At 33.1% G+C, this 21,245-nt stretch overlaps 1 protein-coding gene across 1 annotated transcript; it reads left to right on the top strand.

Annotated features, from left to right (window-relative positions):
- The first annotated feature begins 1,967 nt into the window (after nt 1-1,967).
- LOC139868193 (uncharacterized) lies at nt 1,968-3,535 on the top strand. Its single transcript, XM_071856523.1, has 2 exons — nt 1,968-2,526; nt 2,703-3,535. Exons 1-2 carry the CDS (start codon nt 1,968-1,970, stop codon nt 3,533-3,535), a joined length of 1,392 nt encoding a protein of 463 aa, XP_071712624.1.
- Nucleotides 3,536-21,245: the final 17,710 nt, after the last annotated feature.

Here is a 21,245-nt window from a genome sequence, read left to right as displayed (position 1 = left end):
GGGTGACGGATGTATTACATCCGTTTCGGGTTAAATCCGATCCGAAGATCCATGATACCCGTTTAAAAAATCCGCGGGTATACCCGTTAAAAATCCGTGAACCTCCATACGTATCCATTTAATATGCATCGACAGTATGGTTACATTTGGATACAAATCATTCTAATTATTACAAACCTTGAAAATCTAAGCATTTAAAGAGTCACGCGGCTTGCCGTAATGCCTTTTGTTGTCTCTGCATTTAGTAGAGTAACTCAGTTGCCTACTTACCTTCTCAATGCACTTTTGAAATATGAAAAGTTTTTATTTATTTTTTAACACTTAATTCTTTACATAACAACTCTTCAAACTTTCAAAGGATTTAAATCTCCTATTATCCTGGCTTCCTACCTTCTTGCATTTTCACGTAGATAAACAATCAAAAAAACAATTCAACAAACATAGTCTACATTACAAACAACAAAGTGTAACCTTAACGATGTCTGAAAACAACCGAACTTTTGTACCTCCTCCATCTCAATCTCAAAATGTTTCACTAGATGGTTCAAACCCACATCAGTCAACTCCATCTCGAATAGAATCGAGTGCAACTTCAAACCAATTGAACCCGAAAAAAAAAGAAAGAATGATGTTAAAGAGGGATATGATCAAGGCAATATTCAAGAGAGTGACGATGGGAATGCTCCAAGATTAAGCTCTGAGGCATGGAACCACTATACGAGGAAGCTAATCAATGGCGTCTGGAAGGCTACATGCATATATTGTCAAAAAAAATTAAGTGGTGTTACAAGAAATGGTACTACTCAACTTAAAAATCATACTAAAATATGTATCCAACGTTCTCGAAAGGATATAAGACAATCGTTGTGAATAGTTATACTCTGCAAGTATTAGTCAGGTTGCACAAAAGAATAATGCACCATGAAGCATACTGTGATCGATTAGTGTTGTTAACAGATATCGTTTGTATAATTCCTCGAATGAATCCACCATTAAAGTAAGAATCCTACTGACAAATAGCTCAAAACCAGTTTCAAATAAGTTTCAAGCTAAAAAGTCACTAAGCTAAATCAGGCATTCAAACTCCAATTACACAAACATAAAAATCAAAACATAATAGCAATATGCAATCTCCATTTGAATTAAAATTCACTGTAAACCTATACATACATAGATAGACATTAATAAAGATGCGATTAATTTCAATTTCATAAACATATTCAAACTGGCTTACGTGGAGGATCCAGTTTATTCATATTTCCTTCCGATTTCATAACTGAAAATAAAAATAATTCAGCATTAGGTTTCCTATAATCCACACGAACTATCAGCCACAATTTCGTTAACTGTTCGCATATTCGATTAGCGAATTCACTAATTCCTCTAAATTCCAATTTCCGGCGTTTACACCGTCGTCATGACCGTGTTTTTCCGTAGAATTCATCGGGATAATCTTCAGCTACCGGAATCGATATACTGTTGTTGAACATTCTGAGAGGAGTAGAGGATAGAGGCACAGAGCACCGGAAATTGTTTATCGGTGACGGCAGAAGTCTGTTAAAATCCGGGTTTTATCCGGTTCAATTTGTAACAATTGGTTAACCGAACTTTGGGTCAAATTAATTTGTAAGTTGTACAATTTAGACAGTTAGACCCCTTGAGTTAATAAAAGTACTAAAACTACTAAAACTATCCCCGCAATTCGTTGCTATAAAGAAAAAATTAACACTTCATACTTATAAACCAGTGGTTAAATATTTAAAGGGAAAATGTTGTAAAAGAAGAGTTCAATTCGTTAAGGGTATGTAATAGCCGATATCCTAGCCATAATTAGGATTGTTTATATTTGTGTATTATATAGATATGTTTAGAGAAGATTTGTTATGATCTTGTTTCTAGAATATTGTATTAGGGTGTATATAAAGGATACATTATCAATGAATGCACACACGATTCATAATTATAATATGGTATCAGATAATCGGCAGTTACGGTTAATGGCAGAAACTCACAAATTGCACCCTGCAGTTACGGTTAACAACATTCGTAACTTCATCCCGATCATCCTTGAACTCAAAAACGGCAAATATGAATCATGGGCTGAACTTTTTCAGATCCATTGCCGTGCTTTTATGGTCATTGATCATATTATTCCTGCTACTGATGCATCTTCTTCGTCTACCACAACCGATGCAACCCAAACCACACAACCGGATCCCGATCTCTGGAAGCGTCTCGACGCCATTGTCCTTCAATGGATATATGGGACGATTTCTTCTGAACTTCTAGGTACTGTTCTCGTACCTGGATCCGCTGCTCAAGAGGCATGGGAACGCCTCAAGAACATCTTTCATGATAATCGGCACACCAGAGCAGTTTATCTCACACACGAGTTTACTAACACTCGTCAAGAAAATTTTCCCAACATGTCTGCATATTGTCAGGAACTAAAGAACCTTGCTGATCAATTATCCAATGTCGGTTCAAAAATTGATGATGATCGGCTTGTTTTACAGCTAGTCACTGGTTTAAGCGAATCCTAAGACACTATTGCATCTCAAATCAACAACATGGACAAGCTTTCATCATTTTATGAAGCCCGCTCGAAATTAATTTTGGAAGAAAGCCGAAAATCAAAACAGGCTATTCAATCGGCGTCTAGTTCCGGTACCGCTTTGCTCAATATAACCTCACCGCTACAGTTAATCAGGCACCACCATCAAACGCAACTCAGCGCAATACAGGTCAATACAGTCGCGGTCGTGGGTCTAATCGGGGCGGTTATCGTGGTCGAGGTGGTTATGGCCGTGGTCGGGGTGGTCGCAGCTATTATGGTCCCAACAATCAGCAGTCAGGCGCTAATGGTTCCTATGTTTCGTATGGTACACAGGCTAATTATCCTGCTCATAGGCTGAATGATACTTGGCAGCCCAACAACTCTTGGACCTCAACCCAACAGTGGCAGTCTCCTCCCTTCCCCAATCCAACTAATGCTTGGCACAGGCCCAATTCCTCAAATAATCAAGTTGGATTGCTTGGCCCACGACCACTAAATCAAGGCTATGCGCAATCAGTGTCTTCCAACACTCCTACGGATATAGAATCCGCAATGTATACAATGAGCTTGCACCCACCCGATGATAATAATTGGTACATGGACACGTGCGCCTCCTCGAATATGACCTGCACACAAGGTAACCTCTTGTCTTATTTACACTCAAGCCACCCAAAATATATTTTAGTCGATAATGGAAATCGGCTTCCTATACATGGATTTGGTCATTCCTATATTTCTTCACCTCAAAAACCCTTAGTCTTATCAAACATTCTTTATGCACCTCAACTTATTAAAAACCTAATTTATGTACGCCGCCTAACAACTGATAATAACGTTTCTATTTCTTTTGACCCTTTTGGTTTTACTGTGTTCCGAAGGGGACCACCATCCTACGGTGTGATAGCACCGGCGATCTCTATCCACTCCACTCTTCCATGCTACGCCAACTATCCTCTCCATCAACTTTTATTGCTTTAAGTCAAGATTTGTGGCATCATCGCTTAGGACATCCAGGTGGTGATACTTTAAGATCTCTTAGGAATAAAGATTCAATTACTTGTAATTTGAGTCCTAGTAATAAAGTTTGTCAATCCTGTGTTTTTGGCAAACATATCAAATTACCATTTTATGCATCTACTTCTAATACATGTTCTCCATTTGATATTATTCATAGTAATTTATGGACTTCACCAATTGCAAATAGTAGTGGCCACAAGTTTTACATATTGTTTCTTGATAACTTTACCAACTTTTTATGGAAATTTCCCCTTGGACAAAAATCACAAGTATTCTCTATTTTCAAAGCTTTTCATGCATATATCCGTACATAATTTCAAACCAACATTAAACAATTACAATGTGATAATGGTATGGAATACAATAACCACCTCTTTCATACTTTTTGTGAACAACAAGGATTGTCTTTTCGATTCTTTTGTCCCTACACGTCTTCTCAATATAGTAAACAGAACGCAAAATCCGAGCTATTAACAATATCATGCGTACACTTCTATCACATTCAAATGTTTAACAACCCGTTCATATTGATTATAAACGAATTACAATAGTTGATTACATCGCGAGGTATTTGACCTCTATATGATACATTTTACAAACATTGCATTCGTTTTTAAAAGACAAACTTTCATCACATCGAAAGTTGACTGGCATGCATACCATTTCATAATATCCAAACTATAAATGACCTAATCTGTCATTTACTTAATAAAAATCCTTATTGAACTCAACGACTTGAATGCAATGTCTTTTGAAATATGCCATGAATGACTCCAAGTAATATCTCTAAAATGAGAAAATGCACAGCGGAAGATTTCTTTCAAACCTGAGAATAAACATGCTTTCAAGTGTCAACCAAAAGGTTGGTGAGTTCATTAGTTTATCGTAATTAATCATTTTCATAAATTTAATAGACCACAAGATTTCATTTATTCAATAATCATACACTCGCAAGTGTTTAAAATTCATTCATATGATGAACACCTGGTAACCGACATTAACATAATGCATATAGAATATCCCCCGCATACTCGCAAGTATGCCATAAATATTGGCAATCGCAATCACCATTTAAATCGAAGTACTAAAGCATTCCAAATTCCAGAATGGGGTTTGTTAGGCCCATAGATCTATCTTTAGGATTCGCGTCAATTAGAGGCCATTTTCCTAATTCTTAGGTTACCAGACTTGATATTCGGTTTAATAATCCAATCATAGAATGTAGTTTCAATTACTTGTGTCTATTTCGTAAAACAGTTATAAAAGCAGTGCATGTGTTCTCAGTCCCAAAAATATATATATTGCAAAAGCATTTAAAAAGGGAGCAAATGAAACTCACAATACTGTATTTTGTAGTAAAAATACATATGACATCATTGAACAAGTGCAAGGTTGGCCTCAGATTCACGAACCTATATTAAGTATATATATATTTATATGTTGATCAATAACTGTCTAATAATTTAGGTCAGGTCATAGTGTATCGCAATCCTAATGCTCAAGATCGATATGCAAAAGTCAACAAAAGTCTATTTGACTCAAGATGATTTACAAAATTTATTCATGCTTATTATATAACTTAAATAGTCATTTTATATATTTAAATATATTTATTAGATTTTATTAAAGTAAAAATAATACAAGTCATTTATTAATAAATAAAAATTTATATTGAAATTTATATTAAAATTTATATATGCTAAAAATATATTTGTATATATCTTAAGTAATATAATTTATAAAGTTCACTTAATATCATAAAAATATAGTGGTATGTAATATTAATATAAATTATATTACGTGTGGTAAAAATATCTTTGTATCACATATTTATTTGTTATTGATACTAACAATAATAAGTAAAAGTTGTATTATATCGTAATAATAATAATTATTATTATTCTACTAATAATAATAATAATAACAATATTTATATTTACTAAAGATGATATTAATTATGATAAAATGATAATTCTAATCATGATAATCTTAATAATAACGAACCTTTTTAATATTAACTGTAATAATAATAATATTTCATAAAAATAATAATTCTATTAAAAATGATAATTTTTATTAATAAAAATACTAAAATGATAATAAAAATGATGTTTTATAATAACAATGATATTTCTATTAACAATAATAGGTTTAGTAAAAATGATAGTTTTAATATTAATAATACTTTTAATAGTAATAGTAATGATAAAAATATTGAAAATGATATTTTTATCTAAATCAATATCTTACCATATTCTAATTTCATCATGATACTCATACTCATTATTTATTAATCGATTTGTTTAATAGTTTTTAATCCTCTTTTATATCGCATTTATAATAATGATAATAATAATAATAATAATAATAATAATAATAATAATAATAATAATAATAATAATAATAATAATAATAATAATAATAATAATAATAATAATAATAGTAATAGTAATAATAGTAATGATAATGTTAAATAATAATTTTAATGATAATAACGGTAGTAATACTAATAAAAATGACAATTCTTAATAATAATACTTATAACTATAATGATATTGATAATAATAATAATAATTATTAGATAATAATTATAACGACGATAATAACGACGATAGTAATAATAATCATTTTAACAATAAATATACTATAATTAATAATAATTCAGTTGACTATATCTTTTAATCCGTTCATCGAAATCACACGAGTTCTAAAGGAAAAGTTCTTAATTTTTTGCTAGCTTTCCAACGACATGCATATCATATACCTTATCTCAGTAGTATATGTATCTAATTCAGGATTCAACATAACCTATCTAACGACAATAATAAACATACAAGCATGCATGATCCTATATACTCGAGTACTAGTCAGAGATACACTAATAATATATAAAAGTTAAGTTATGAGTGCTCACATATCAATATTGAGATTCAATATTGCAGGAAAGGTACGTAGACGCAACGGAGATGATAAATACTAGATTGCCCTCATGGGTATACCCCCGAGTAATACCCATCACCTCCATAGCTATAACCCATAATTTTATTAATTCCATCCCGCTTGAAAAACCCGTATTGAAATAACCCCCTCATGACCTCGTCGTAATATTTTATGTATAATACTAATAATAATATGGAGTAAATATATATATGTAAATCGATTGAGAGAGTTTAGAGAAATATATTTTCAAGTTCCTATGAAATAATGAAACCTATTGAATTCTATTTATAATAGATTTTTGAATTATTAAAGTATGAATTATTAAAGTGAATTATTAAAGTATGAATTATTAAAGTGAATTATTAAAGTGAATTATTAAAGTATGAATTATTAAAGTGAATTATTAAAGTATGAATTATTAAATTGAATTATTAAAGTTAAAGTAAAGTAAAAGTAAAGTTAAAAAGTATAAAACTATGTACGTATAATATGCGTATAAATATATATAATATTAATTTAAATCGTTATATATATTTAATAAAATAAAATATAAATATCGTTATCTTTATCATACAGGTTAAGTAATGAGTTGTCAAAACTGGTTCTAGATATTTATAAAAGTTATATACGTTTTAGTAATAAAGTTCTTTTTAAACTGAAAACGTTTTTGTACGTTTGAAACTAAATCAATTAAATATGATAATTTTGTTTTCCAAAACTAAATATTTTTAAGAATTATTTTGTTAAAAGGTTAAAATAATGGAAATCGTTATATCATAAAACGTTTTAGAAAAGTAGAATTAAATATACTCATAATAGGTTTCAAGTTTTTTTTAATTACCGTTTGTTAGTGAAACGTGGGATAAAGTCCAATGATTAATATAAGCGTATGAAACCATCTTAATATAAAATGTTGATTTACTTAACTTTTCGATATCTATTTCCTAAGTTATCTATATTCCCAAATTTCACTTTCACCCTAAATAATATGAAAGTTAACTAGTTAACACCTATATAGGAAATTGAACAGGAAACACCACTACCCCTTGTCTAGTTCCCGTTAATTGACACATTTGTTCTTACTTATAAATCACTTTACCATTTTTCGAATGTTGTCAAAAAGAATAGATTTCTTAAATCATAGTGGACCTCATAACATAGACCCGTAATCATATTACAATGTATCTGATAATTCAATCATTTGATATTATCTTTTAATTCCGTCGATAAATATATTAAATATATATTGAAACAAATACGTTCATTTAAAGTATCATATGTCTAATACTTTGTTAACTTTTTCAATTAATATATATACATATCTATATGCACATAAATGTTCGTGAATCGTCGAGCACGGTCAAAGGGTAATTGATTACATGAATATAGTTTCAAAATTTTCAACATTACAGACTTTGCTTATCGTGTCGGAAACATATAAAGATTAAGTTTAAATTTGGTCAAAAATTTCCGGATTGTCACAAAATGTGCCTTCTCATTTTTGGCACCATGATCTAACCACGGCTACCTATATTCACAACATACTCCCAAGCAAATTACTCAAAAACCTCTCCCCCACTTAAAAGTTATATCATCGACTACCTTCATACAACCATCTTCGGGTTTTTGGTTGCCTATGCTACCCGCTTATCCCATCTGTTAAGATCAACAAACTTGAATCTCGTTCCACTCCTTGTGTCTTCTTAGGATATCCTCCCAATCATCATGGTTATAAGTGCTATGATTTATCTACTCATAAGATCATTATCTCTCGCCATGTTATATTCGATGAAACAGTTTTTCCTTTTCGCAACCCCACTATCTCGCCTCAAAATTTGTATCATAAACTTACTGATGATTCATCTACCATGCTGTTCTATCCTCACGATGGGGCAGATTCCTCTTCGAGCCTACCAGCCTAACGTGATACAAGCCCAACTCAGCCCAACTCACCTACTCGTCCACCAAATATGGACTCTACATCAACCATCTCACCCACTGTCAATACAAATACGCCTTCTGACCCTCCTACACCACCATCGCCTACATCAAATTTCTCACCTCCTGACTCCCAATCGTCACCTTCACCACCTCCTCAACCCATTCAAACTATTCAAACACGTGATATGTCCGGTATCTTTAAACCAAAAGTTCCCTTTAATCTCTTCGCTACTACTACTCTTTCTCCTATCACATCCAATCCTAAAGATGCTCGTTCTGATTCAAATTGGAACCATGCCATGGCCGACGAATATAAGGCCTTAGTGGATAATAATACATGGGTGCTTCTTCCTCGTTTACCTAACATGCAGGTTATTAGATCAATGTGGATATTTAGACACAAAGTGAAGTCCGATGGAACGTTTGAAAGATACAAGGCACACTTAGTTGGTGATGGTCATTCTCAACAACCCGGGGTTGATTGTTTTGAGACGTTTATTCGCATGGTTCTTAGTATCGTCGTCTCCAAATATTGGTAAATTCGTCAACTTGATGTTAAAAATGCATTCTTACATGGGCATCTAAATGAGACAGTTTATATGTATCAACCGACAGGTTTTCGGGACCGCACTCATCCGGATCATGTATGCTTATTGAAACATTCTCTTTATTGTTTGAAACAAGCTCCGCGGGCATGGTATCAACGGTTTGCTGATTTTGCATATACGATTGGTTTCACACATAGTCAGTGTGATCATTCATTTTTTATTCTTCACCAAGAACACGACATGTCATATCTTTTACTCTACATTGATGATATTGTGCTGGTTACTTCCAATGACAACTTGCACCATCGTTTAATGACCATGTTTTCTCATGAGTTTGCTATGAAAGATTTAGGACCATTGCGTTCTTTTTTGGGTATTTCGGTTACATGCACACCCGAAGGTTTGTTTCTTGATCAACATGCCTACACTAAGGAGATCATTGAACGTGCTGGTCTTGTCAACTGTAATCCCGCCACCACCCCTGTTGATACGTGTGGCAAGGTTAGCTTGAAATATGGGATGCCTTAATCTAATCCTACAAAATATAGATGCTTAGCGGGTGCTTTGCAATACTTGACATTCACTCGTCTGGATATCTCCTACGCGGTGTAACATGTCTGTTTACATATGCATGACCCGAAAAAAACTCATATGTTTGCACTGAAAAGGATCATTCATTACTTGCATGGCACTCCTACACTCGGGTTACAAATTCATAAATCACGGGTAACCTCACTTATTGACTATATTGATGCGGATTGGGGTGGCTGTCCTGACACGCGACGTTCCACGTCGGGATATTGTGTTTACTATAGGGATGCTCTCATTTCATGGTCTTCTAAGCGACAGATGACTTTATCCAGATCTAGTGCGGAGGCTGAATACTGGGGTGTGGCCAATGTAGTGGCCGAGTCTTGTTGGCTTCGTAACCTATTGCTTGAGTTACAATGTCCGATTCATAAAGCTACATTAGTTTTTTGTGATAACGTTAATGCCATTTATCTTGCTGGTAATCCTGTACAACACCAACGGACAAAGCATATCGAACTCGACATCCACTTTGTTCGAGAAAAGGTTGCAAAGGGTCATGTCCGCATTCTTCATGTACCCACACGCTATCAGGTCGCGGATATTTTTAACAAAGGCTTACTGCGCGTTTTGTTTGAAGAATTTCGTTCCAGTCTCGGGATTCGTTCCTCTCCGGCTTCGACTCCGGGGGAGTAATAGCCGATATCCTAGCCATAATTAGGATTGTTTATATTTGTTTATTATATAGATATGTTTAGAGAAGATTTGTTATGATCTTGTTTCTAGAATATTGTATTAGGGCAATATTGTTTCTAGAATATTATAATTATTTATAATAGTATGTTTGGTAAAAAATGAGCTCTAGTTATTGAGTCAACAGCAAGCGTCGATTTATTGGCGACTTGACTGGTTCTTAGAGCCTAAATTAAATTTTAGGAAGGATTTAAAACCCATGAAAGTTTGATTTTACCATTTTCATAGTGTCTCAATTTTATTTTTTATTTTATTTTATTTTTTAAAAAACTTTTTCCTACTTATTGGCCGGAGGTCCACTAGGAAGCAATCTCTCTATCCGTCGAATAGAGAGAGGGATGATTTTCTCTACTTTTGAGAGTGTTTTCACTCTAGGTGGAGAAATGACTTGGCTTTATTCTCGGATAGGGGAAGGATTGTCTACATCTCACCCCCCACATACACCACTTATGTGGTATTGGATTTTGTTGTTGTTGTTGTTGTTGTTGTTGTTGTTGTGTATTAGGGTGTATATAAAGGATACATTATCAATGAATGCACACACGATTCATAATTATTTATAATAGTATGTTTGGTAAAAATAACTGTAGTTAAACTGGTAGCGATTAGTTTGTAACTGCTAGCTGATAATTAGTAGTTGTTAGATTTTTAAATGTATTTAAGTATTTGACTGAGTAGCTGAATTTATTAAAAAAAGTAAACTAATAAAGAGATATAAACTTGTTTGCCGTTAACGATAAACAAGCTTCTATACAAGTTACCAGAAACATAGTGTTAAAGAAGAGAATGATTATAATATGAAAAAAGAATAATTCATAACATACATGATTTACATTATGTAATTTAAAATAACATGACCATCTTCTTTTCGCTAAAGATAAGATAATAATATATAACATACCGGGAAGAATAAGTGTCAATTAACATTTCTTAATATATGAATAATAGTAGAGTGGTGTGCCTTAGGTTCCATTATATTTAGTTACCGGTTTTGTTAATATTTTGCTTCTAATCTGTTTTTTAACGGTATGTTATGAGTCACTGGCACACCTACTCGATCATATCTATACCACGTGTAACGAGAAACTCCAAATTAACTGTCATGAAGACACAATCTAGAAAAAAACCACCTAAGAGAAACCCTCAAATTAAGTTCGGTGAGGCACAATTTGAAGATGACCCTCCTGGATTTGAACCGAGTACATTCTCATCCGATGAATTTGGATTCAAAAGTTAAAGCTATGATGTTAAAAGATGGATTGAGGAGCTCTACTAATTAAATCTTTTCTTGTAGCATGGGTGGTGGTAATACAAGCCAACTCCATATGGTTACACCATTAAGAGAAGCGTATAAATTAAAACCCTTATCAGATGATAACGATGGTGGAGCTATGTGATATGGATACTACTCATTTACAGGCCACGTGCGTATCACATGACATCTAATTTGAATTAATCAGGTGAGCTGCACGTGATCACACTCATTTCATTTCATTTTGGTCAACGGAGTCAACCATGAAGATACCGGCAACAGAAATCCAATTAAAAACAGAATCAGTTACTGGAGCTACAACGGATTGGATTAGTCTGTGTATAAGTAGTTCAATTTTTGTTAGTTAGTTAGACTTTTTCACGAATTATTGTATTCACAAGTTTCCCTCTTTTTCTGTAAAACAATTACGATTCAATTTCAGCTCAATTCCAGATCTTTTCTTGTTCATAGGATCTCAATTGTGTTGTAGATTGTTCTCCAATTCGTATGAATTTGGAATAATCATATCATTTGGTATCAGAGCGGTCATTATTGGCTAATTTGATTCACAACTCTATCAATTAACAATGGTGACGAACACTCGCAATTCAGAAGAAGTAACCAGAGAATTGGATGTTATGAGAACATCAATATCTGAAGTGATGAAGGCTATATCTGATCTAACTGCTCAAGTTAGTAGTGTGTTGTTGCAGCAAAATTACTTGACAACAGAGAGGCAGAAGATGAAAGGAGCAGAAGGATCTAGTAGGAGAGGATCTTTGCAGTTGAAAAGAATTACAAAATTAGAGTTCCCAAAGTTTGAAGGAGATGATGTCAAGGGTTGGGTTTACAGGTGTAATCAGTTCTTCTTTGTTGATGGTGTTGAAGAAGAAGAGAAGGTCAAGATTGCATCTATACACTTGTATGGTAAAGCATTGACTTGGCATCAACAATTTGTTAAAATTCATGGTGAAGAGGTGGATTGGGATACTTATGCTATAGCAGTGCAGAGGAGATTTGGATCCAGTATAGAGGATCCTATGGCAGAACTCAAGAATTTAAAGCAAACTGGTAGTGTGCAGGCATACCAGGATGAGTTTGAGGTTTTAATGAACAAGGTTGAAATAAGTGAGAAACAAGCCATCAGCTTGTTCTTGGCTGGATTACAGAAGGAAATTGAGTTGCCTGTGAGAATGTTTAGGCCAAGAACACTAGAAGATGCATGTTGCTTGGCCAAATTACAGGAAGATACTATTGCAGCCACTAAGAAGAGGTTCACTCCGGTATTGACCACACCTAGGTCACAATACACCAATTACAACACCAGATCACAAGTTCCAAGCCCTACTACTACACTTATACTACCTACTGCAACACCAAGATTAGCATTAGCTTCTACAAGTCACAATACACCTGTGATCAAGAACCCTGCACCAAGGAGGCAGTTGTCACAAAAGGATATTGAAGAAAAAAGATCAAAAGGGTTATGCTTTTATTGTGATCAGAGATATGTTCCTGGACACAAGTGTAGTGGGCAAATGTACTCATTGGAAGTGTTGGTTGAAGATGTAGTTGATGGTGATAAAGGTGATGACCCAATTCAATAAGGCACCATGGAGCAGACTAACTCAATTACTTCTGAACTGACTGAGGAGGTAATTGAGTATTCACCACAAATTTCTTTGCATGCCTTAACAGGTACTAGTGAACATCATACAGCTTATCAAACCATGAGGGTATATGGGCATGTACAGAAGCAGTCTGTGCATATTTTGATAGATTCAGGGAGCACACATAACCCTATTAGATTTTGAAACTGCTAAAAGGTTAGGATGTGGAGTTGATAGTATTAACCCTATGAGTGTTATGATACATGGAGGTAATAGAATTACCTGCTCTAGTATGTGTAAGGGATTCAAATGGCAATTAAATTGAAATGCCCCATTCATATCGATTATAAACGTTACATAATAATTGATTTCATTGCGAGGTATTTGACCTCTAAATGATACATTTTACAAATATTGCATCCGTTTTTAAAAGAAAAACTTTCATTTCATCGAAAGTTGACAGGCATGCATACCATTTCATAATATATCCAAACTATAAATGACTTAATAATAATCTTGTTGAACTCAATGACTCGAATGCAACGTCGTTTGAAATATGCAATGAATGACTCCAATTAATATCTTTAAAATGAGCAAATGCATAACGGAATATTTCTTTATTACCTGAGAATAAACATGCTTAAAAGTGTCAACCAAAAGGTTGGTGAGTTCATTAGTTTATCATAAACATTCATTTCCATCATTTTAATAGACCACAAGATTTCAAATATAAGTAATCATACACTCGCAAGTGTAAAAATCATTCATAAGAATTTCATACTTTCGAACACCTGGTAACCGACATTAACAAATGCATATAGAATATCCCTCGCATATACGTGCTTTGCACTCAGTATGCTCACTGCATACAAACAGGCCATCCCTTTTAAAAATGACAGTTGTATACACCTTACAACAGGTCATTGCTTTTAAAGATGGCGGTTGTATACTAAAATTCGAAGTACTAAAGCAGTTTAAATTCTCTGACTGGGGCTTGTCAAGGCCCATAGATCTATCTTTAGGATTCATGTCAATTGGTGGTAATTATAATAAACACCAATTCTTAGGCTACCAAGCTAAAAAGGGGTGATATCCGGTGTATTCGTGTATTGGTGGCAATTATAATAAACACCAATTCAATCGTAGAATGTTTTTATGTACTTGTGTCTATTTCATCAAACATTTATAAAAGTGCATGTATTCTCAGTCCCAAAAATGTATATTGCAAAATCATTTAAAAAGGGAGTAATGAAACTCACAATACTGTATTTTGTAGTGATTCACGCATATAACGGCACTGAACAAGTGCAGGGCTGGCCTCGGATTCATGAACGTATCAATATTGTGATTCAATATTGTAGGAAAGTACGTAGACGTAACGGAGATGATAAACACTAGTTTGATCTCACGAACAATACCCCTGAACAATACCCATAACCTCCATAGCTATAACCCATAATTTTCTTAGCTCTATCCCACTCGAAAAACCCGTTTTGAAATAACAAGCTCATGGTCTCGTCGTAGTATTTTATGTATAATAATAATAATACTAATACTACTAATATTAATACCATAAGATAATAATCTTTAATAATAAAAATAAAAATAAATGAATTAAATAAATATTTACGGAGTATAAGATCAGAGGGATAGAGAGTTTGATAAATGAAATGCAACCAGATCACGTCGAGTTTTATAGACCCATTCCTGGACCCCATGCCTCCGCGATCGCGGAGTGGTCAAGGCAAAGAGGCTCGTGATCGCAGCCTGATCCTGTCCAGCTCATAAACGAGTTTCATGAGGGCTGCCGACAGTTTAATAATATTTAATATTTAATTTATATAATTATATATATAATATATTATATTCTCGTGCATAGTTAACCTGTAATTTTTGTTCCAATAACTTGGACGTTGTCACTCGACTAGTGTCCCGGTTTCGGTTTTTCGAATGACGTTTCGTACGTTTAGAAAACTTATACCATACATTTCTTGACTCGTACCCTTGTCAAAATATAGACTAAAATCATTGTTAAACTATATTACTCGAAACGTAACTTCAACATTCGAGTGTTTTGGTTAATTGCTTCTTTAAATCAACTTTTCGTTGTTTATTAAAATATATTTAATAATATATTTAAAATATAACTTAAATCAAAACGTTTTATAACTATATTAATATTACATTGTAAAATATTTATATATATCTTCATTTAGGAATATAATTTATATATATAATTGGAATATTTATTTAATATAATATTTAGTTTTTCAAAACTAATTATATTTCAAAGTCTGTTTTATATAATTTAAACTCGTTTAAATAATAGAAGTTATTATATCAAATAATGTTTTTAATAATATGAAAACTAAATAATTAATTTACCAAGGGACACGAGGCAATCACTGTAAAGTATGCTTTTGAAAATTAATCAGGAATCTCTACCAACTTTTATCTAGTTACCGTTAATTGACACTTTTGTTCTTACTTATGGATAACTTTACCATTTATTTCGAATACCGTTAAAAAAGAAAGATTTTCCTAGATCTATGTGATCCTCACAACAGATACTATTCATATAATAACATTTATGGCACATAAAAATATCTAATAATTCAATCATTTGATATTATCTTTTAACTTCGTAGATAATACATCCAATGGGTATTCAAACCAATACGTTTAATGTACGGTAACATACACTTAATACATTTATAACGTTCACAAGTTATTTATATATATATATATATATATATATATATATATATATATATATATATATATATATATATATATATATATATACACATTTATGTACATACAAGTTACATATAATGGTTCGTGAATCGTTGAGATTTGGTCGAGGTTATATGAATACATGAACATAGTTCAAAATTTTTGAGATTCAACTTAACAGACTTTGCTTATCATGTCGAAATTATACAGAGATTAAGTTTAAATTTGATCGAAAATTTCCGGGTCGTCACAGTACCTACCCGTTAAAGAAATTTCTTCCCGAAATTTGATTAGAATCGTCATGGATGACAATAAGTATGTTTTTGTGACGAATACGAGTTGAAAATTAGAGTTTTATCATCAGTGGTTAATATTGATAAAACAATTCGATTATGGGAAGAGTACGAGTGAAGTTATTGCAAAAGGATGAAATGAAGAAAATAAAGATTTGTCTTAACTTTTGACGTCATCACGGTTGATCTCAGGGTTAAAGAAGATCTTCGTAATCTATATAAGATTTGATTATGCAGTGATTAAGGAAATTACGATTCTCTTCAATTTAATGCCATAATCTATCTTGATTGCCCTGTCTGATATTTCACTATAAATCAACCCCCTTTGTTTCCTTATTTCCACAATTCTCATCTTCTATACTTTCTTCCTCAATTCATACTTTTAAAATATGCTCCATCCAGTTCTAATTCTTGATATTTTCTTGACTATCATATCTGTCATTCTTCTTTTTTATCTACCACCGGAGGAGTCTATTTACTTCTACTATGCTCTTGGATTCATAGTATTTTTAGTTCTCCCGTGTCTTTATATTGCTATACGCATTGATATACACGGTTTTTAATTTTTGTGTTGTTGTCGTGCTTACATTTTTCCTTATATTTCGGAGCTCCATGCTTTTGTTTTCTCTTCTCGGCTTGAAGTAAAGCGAGTAATGGTCCAGAATTCGTAGGTAATTTCGAATGAACATAATTAATGTTTTAAGAAAGAATTTTTAATAACAAAATCTTGATTGGTCAAATTATCAGAAGTCACGGGAAAAGATAGAACTATCAAGAATATGTTCTTGATTTGTTTAGAGATTCAGTAAAATGTAAGAGTCGTGTAACATGGCACATGATGACGGTATACTCTGTGAATCATCATGTTCCATTAGAAACTCAGCATGACTTACTGTAATATAATCACGTTGATCAAGTGTCATTATATTATACTAACTCATGCTTCAATTCCCATCACTACTTCAAAAACATTCATAATTTAAATTTCAAATTTTTCAGAGATTTAGAAACTAAAACAGTTTCCTTTATGACATAACGCAGATAGTGCGAAGAGATAAATGGTTTTAGATAAGAATAGTTAGGAAAATATCTTCAGAAATATCAAGGATATTTATAATGAAAGATACGATGATATCTTACAATTTCTAAGATCAAAGGATGATGATGAAGATTTGTCCGTAAGGGCTTAGGGTTAGGAGTAAGGTATTTGTTAATGACTTCAGCAGACACTGAATTATTTGGATTCTTTGAAGGTGGATTTAGTCTTTATGATTTGGCCACAGTCTCCGTCATATTTTGCTCAATCCATTTTTTAGTACCAAATTTTCTTTTGAGCTTTTCCAACCTACTATTCTTTATCATCAAACTTTTAGCTATTGATGCTGTCTACAGTCCTTGCTACTTCATCAGCTTTTCCAAAACTTCATAGTACTGATTCGTAGACTGGGGTGCTATTCAGAATTTCAGAATTATAATTCCAGGAGATAACGTTATATGTGTATATATAACTATTATCGTAGAATGCTTCGAGATTCGAGAATAATTATTAATACTTCCTGGTATTTGGTATGGCAATTATCATTACAAGATGCAGATGGGTACATGATAGGGTTTTAATGAATACATATAGTGATTTTTTGGAGAGACTTACGCCAGAGAGTAGTGAAGTTGTTGGTACGTTTACTGCTAATGTGATGAGATATAAAAGGTTCCCCGGTAACAATGATGGAAAGAGCAATCGTAAATATCAGGGTTATAATAAGGCTACTCCGGATGAAAATTCGAAGTTGTCTTGTTGGAGATGTGACAAAATTTGCTACTTTGAAAAGGAATTGCAAATTATTTTGGGTAATAATAATGCCAAAGGATCTAGCACAGATACATGTTAAACTTTTACTTAGGTTCCAAGTGTTCTCCAGGTGCATAACTATATGTATATTTTCTTCGTATGTATCGTGTGATTGGTTCATTCTCTCGATTGTTCCTTTGTTGAGGTGTTTTCAAGAATTTTGAAGAGTTTAGATGCAGGTTGTTATCGTCAATATCCGTATGATGAAATCATCATGAATCTTGAATGATACGAATATCTTTATGAGTTTTATGAATAACCATGACGTTCTAGTATAGTTTGAATTCAAAATATGACTTGAAAGATGTAAAAAATCTAAGAGTGATGTCATTGGTTTAATCTTGAATTGGATTCTAATATGTTAAAATTAGAATATGAAATTGAATTTGAATGAGAATGGTTGTTCTGATTTTTACGAAAGAATGTGTATCACTGTGAAAGTAGTGAGTATAGTTGATGATTTTTGATTTAGATTTTATGAATGTACATTGTAACTTGTTAATTGTGAACTTAAACATTTCTCGGGTATTAACTACCCATTAAAAATTTCACAAGTAATATTCTGTACAAAATAATTTTATTACAATCTTTATGAAAATATATATGTATGTATATTTTCTTCAGATGTAATATAGATTTAATGAGTTAATATTAAATTAAATTCATTTGATTTGCGGTTAGAACTAGAATTGAATAATTCCTAAAACTTTAGAAATTACGTAATCTTTGATGAGTATTTCTTCCACTTGAGTGAAATTATGAATTAATACTTCATTATTCATTTATTGATATTTCTTCAGTGAATGATGTTGGTATTCGTAGAATTCTTGTTAACTTCGCAAGACACGAACGATGACTTCTAGAAAGTTTCGAGTATATCGAAAATGAAAGTGTAAAATCAAACATGTACTCGAACAATACACTAGGTTTATTATGAAATGGAATCTATTGAGTTGAAGCAGAGATTAACGATTGTTAAGTTGTTAATGAATGATGTACATCATAGCATATTAGTGATTAGAATTTGCGAAGTAGTATCTACTCTTTAAAATTCACATGTAATAGCTTAGTACGAAAAGATATATTGTGGTTTAAAAATTCATATATATATAAAATATACATATAAATTCTTCAGAGGGAATGAGGTAATACTTCATAACTTGTTATTACAATATATCCGTTGGTGATGGTGGTGTCAATATCTGAGGTGGTTATAGAGTTTACGGAATTTGTGGTGTTGCAGACGTTGCTGGTGCCGGTGATACTGTTGGTGATGCTGGTGGTACTGTTAGTGCTGGTGATGCTGACGGTATTGCTAGTGCTGGTGATGCTGACGGTACTGCTGGTGCTGATGACGCTGACGGTACTGCTGTTAATGCTTGTGTAACATGTGTCGTTTGTAAATCACGAACTATTCTGGTCAGGGTTTCTACTCATCTGATTTATGGTTAAGGCTAGAATAAATAATCTCTAAGACTTTAGAGATTACATAATCGCCGTAGAATATTTTTCCAATGAAGTTATGAATCAATACTTCATCGATTATTGTTGTTGGTACTCCTTAGTATATATGGTGCGTATGACATTGATGCTCGTGGGACAAATTGTGATGTTGATGCCAATGATGCTGCTGGTGCTTGTGGTATTGAGGCTTGCGATGTGGATGTTGTTGGTGGTACTGGTGTTGTTGCTGTAGACGTAAGTCTATCTTCCAAATCGCGTACTGTACTTTCCAGAAGTTCCACTATTTCTTCAAGCCTAGCACGAAGCTCTCTAACCTCTTCCACTAATCCTACTTGATTAGTAGTCGGGAGTAGAGGCTGAATCACCAACATAATTCTATAAATGCGTTCTTCGAGGCAGAATATTCGGGCAAAGAGTGTGAAAATGTTATTGCGAATTGGTTGATCGGTGAGCGTGTCAAGTTCTCCGATCTCAAGAGGTAAATTTGGTTCGCGGTAGGGTTCTCCCTCTTCATTTCTCCAGCGAGTGAGTATGTCTCGAATCCATCTCCATCTCCTCCAAAAAGAAGTGTAGTCAACCAGTTGGGGCACTTCGGTCACACTACCTTCAGAGTCTTCAGAATCGCCTTCGGAATTATATGAATTCGAATTTGGTACGATATCCATCTTACACGATTAGCTAAAGGATTTTCGATATGAAATGATTTTTGGATTCGGATGATATTCTAATTACATAGAATACCTATATATAGTCTAAAAGATTTCGTAGATTACGGAGGAACTTTCGGAAGCTGTCAGGCAGAGTTTATAGTAATAGATATGCTAAGATATAAATTTTTTCTATACACTATCTATGCAATAATTGCACTAAAACGTGTCTAGACTTAAGAATGATAAGCAGATAATTTTCGACAAGAAATGATAAGCAAAACTTTTTGACATGCAGCTAAGGTCGAAGTCCAGACTTACTAATGCATCCTAACAACTATCAGTTAGACACACTAATGCAAGACCTGGTTCGCTAAGACCACCGCTCTGATACCAACTGAAATGCCCCGTTCATATCGATTATAAATGTTACTTAATAATTGATTTCATTGCGAGGTATTTGACCTCTAAATGATACATTTTACAAACATTGCATTCATTTTTAAAAGACAAACTTTCATTTCATCGAAAGTTGATAGGCATGCATACCATTTCATAATATATCCAAACTATAAATGACTTAATAATAATCTTGTTGAACTCAACGACTCGAATGCAACGTCTTTTGTAATATGCCATGAATGACTCCAATTAATATCTTTAAAATGAGCAAATGCACAACGGAAGATTTCTTTAATACCTGAGAATAAACATGCTTAAAAGTGTCAACCAAAAGGTTGGTGAGTTCATTAGTTTATCATAAACATTCATTTCCATCATTTTAATAGACCACAAGATTTCAAATATAAGTAATCATACACTCACAAGTGTAAAAACCATTCATACGAATTTCATAATTTCGAACACCTAGTAACCGACATTAACAAATGCATATAGAATATCCCCCGCATACACGTGCTTTGCACTCAGTATGCTCATAGCATATAAACAGGCCATCCCTTTTAAAAATGACGGTTGTATACACCTTACAACAGGTCATACCTTTTAAAGATGGGGGTTGTATACTAAAATTCGAAGTACTAAAGCAGTTCAAATTCTCTGACTGGAACTTGTCAAGGCCTATAGATCTATCTTTAGGATTCGCATCAA

The sequence above is a fragment of the Rutidosis leptorrhynchoides genome, chromosome 9, assembly GCF_046630445.1.
Source record: "Rutidosis leptorrhynchoides isolate AG116_Rl617_1_P2 chromosome 9, CSIRO_AGI_Rlap_v1, whole genome shotgun sequence".
NCBI lineage: Eukaryota > Viridiplantae > Streptophyta > Magnoliopsida > Asterales > Asteraceae > Rutidosis > Rutidosis leptorrhynchoides.
The sequence above is the reverse complement of the archived record's forward strand: the minus strand, read 5'-3'. Positions and strand labels throughout refer to the sequence as shown.

Bases quoted from the DNA above. Each gene is read 5' to 3' on its own strand.
- LOC139868193 (XM_071856523.1), top strand. From the start codon at position 1,968: ATGGTATCAGATAATCGGCAGTTACGGTTAATGGCAGAAACTCACAAA. The intron at 2,527-2,702 runs GTTTAAGCGAAT...TCACCGCTACAG, and splicing joins TGTTTTACAGCTAGTCACTG to TTAATCAGGCACCACCATCA.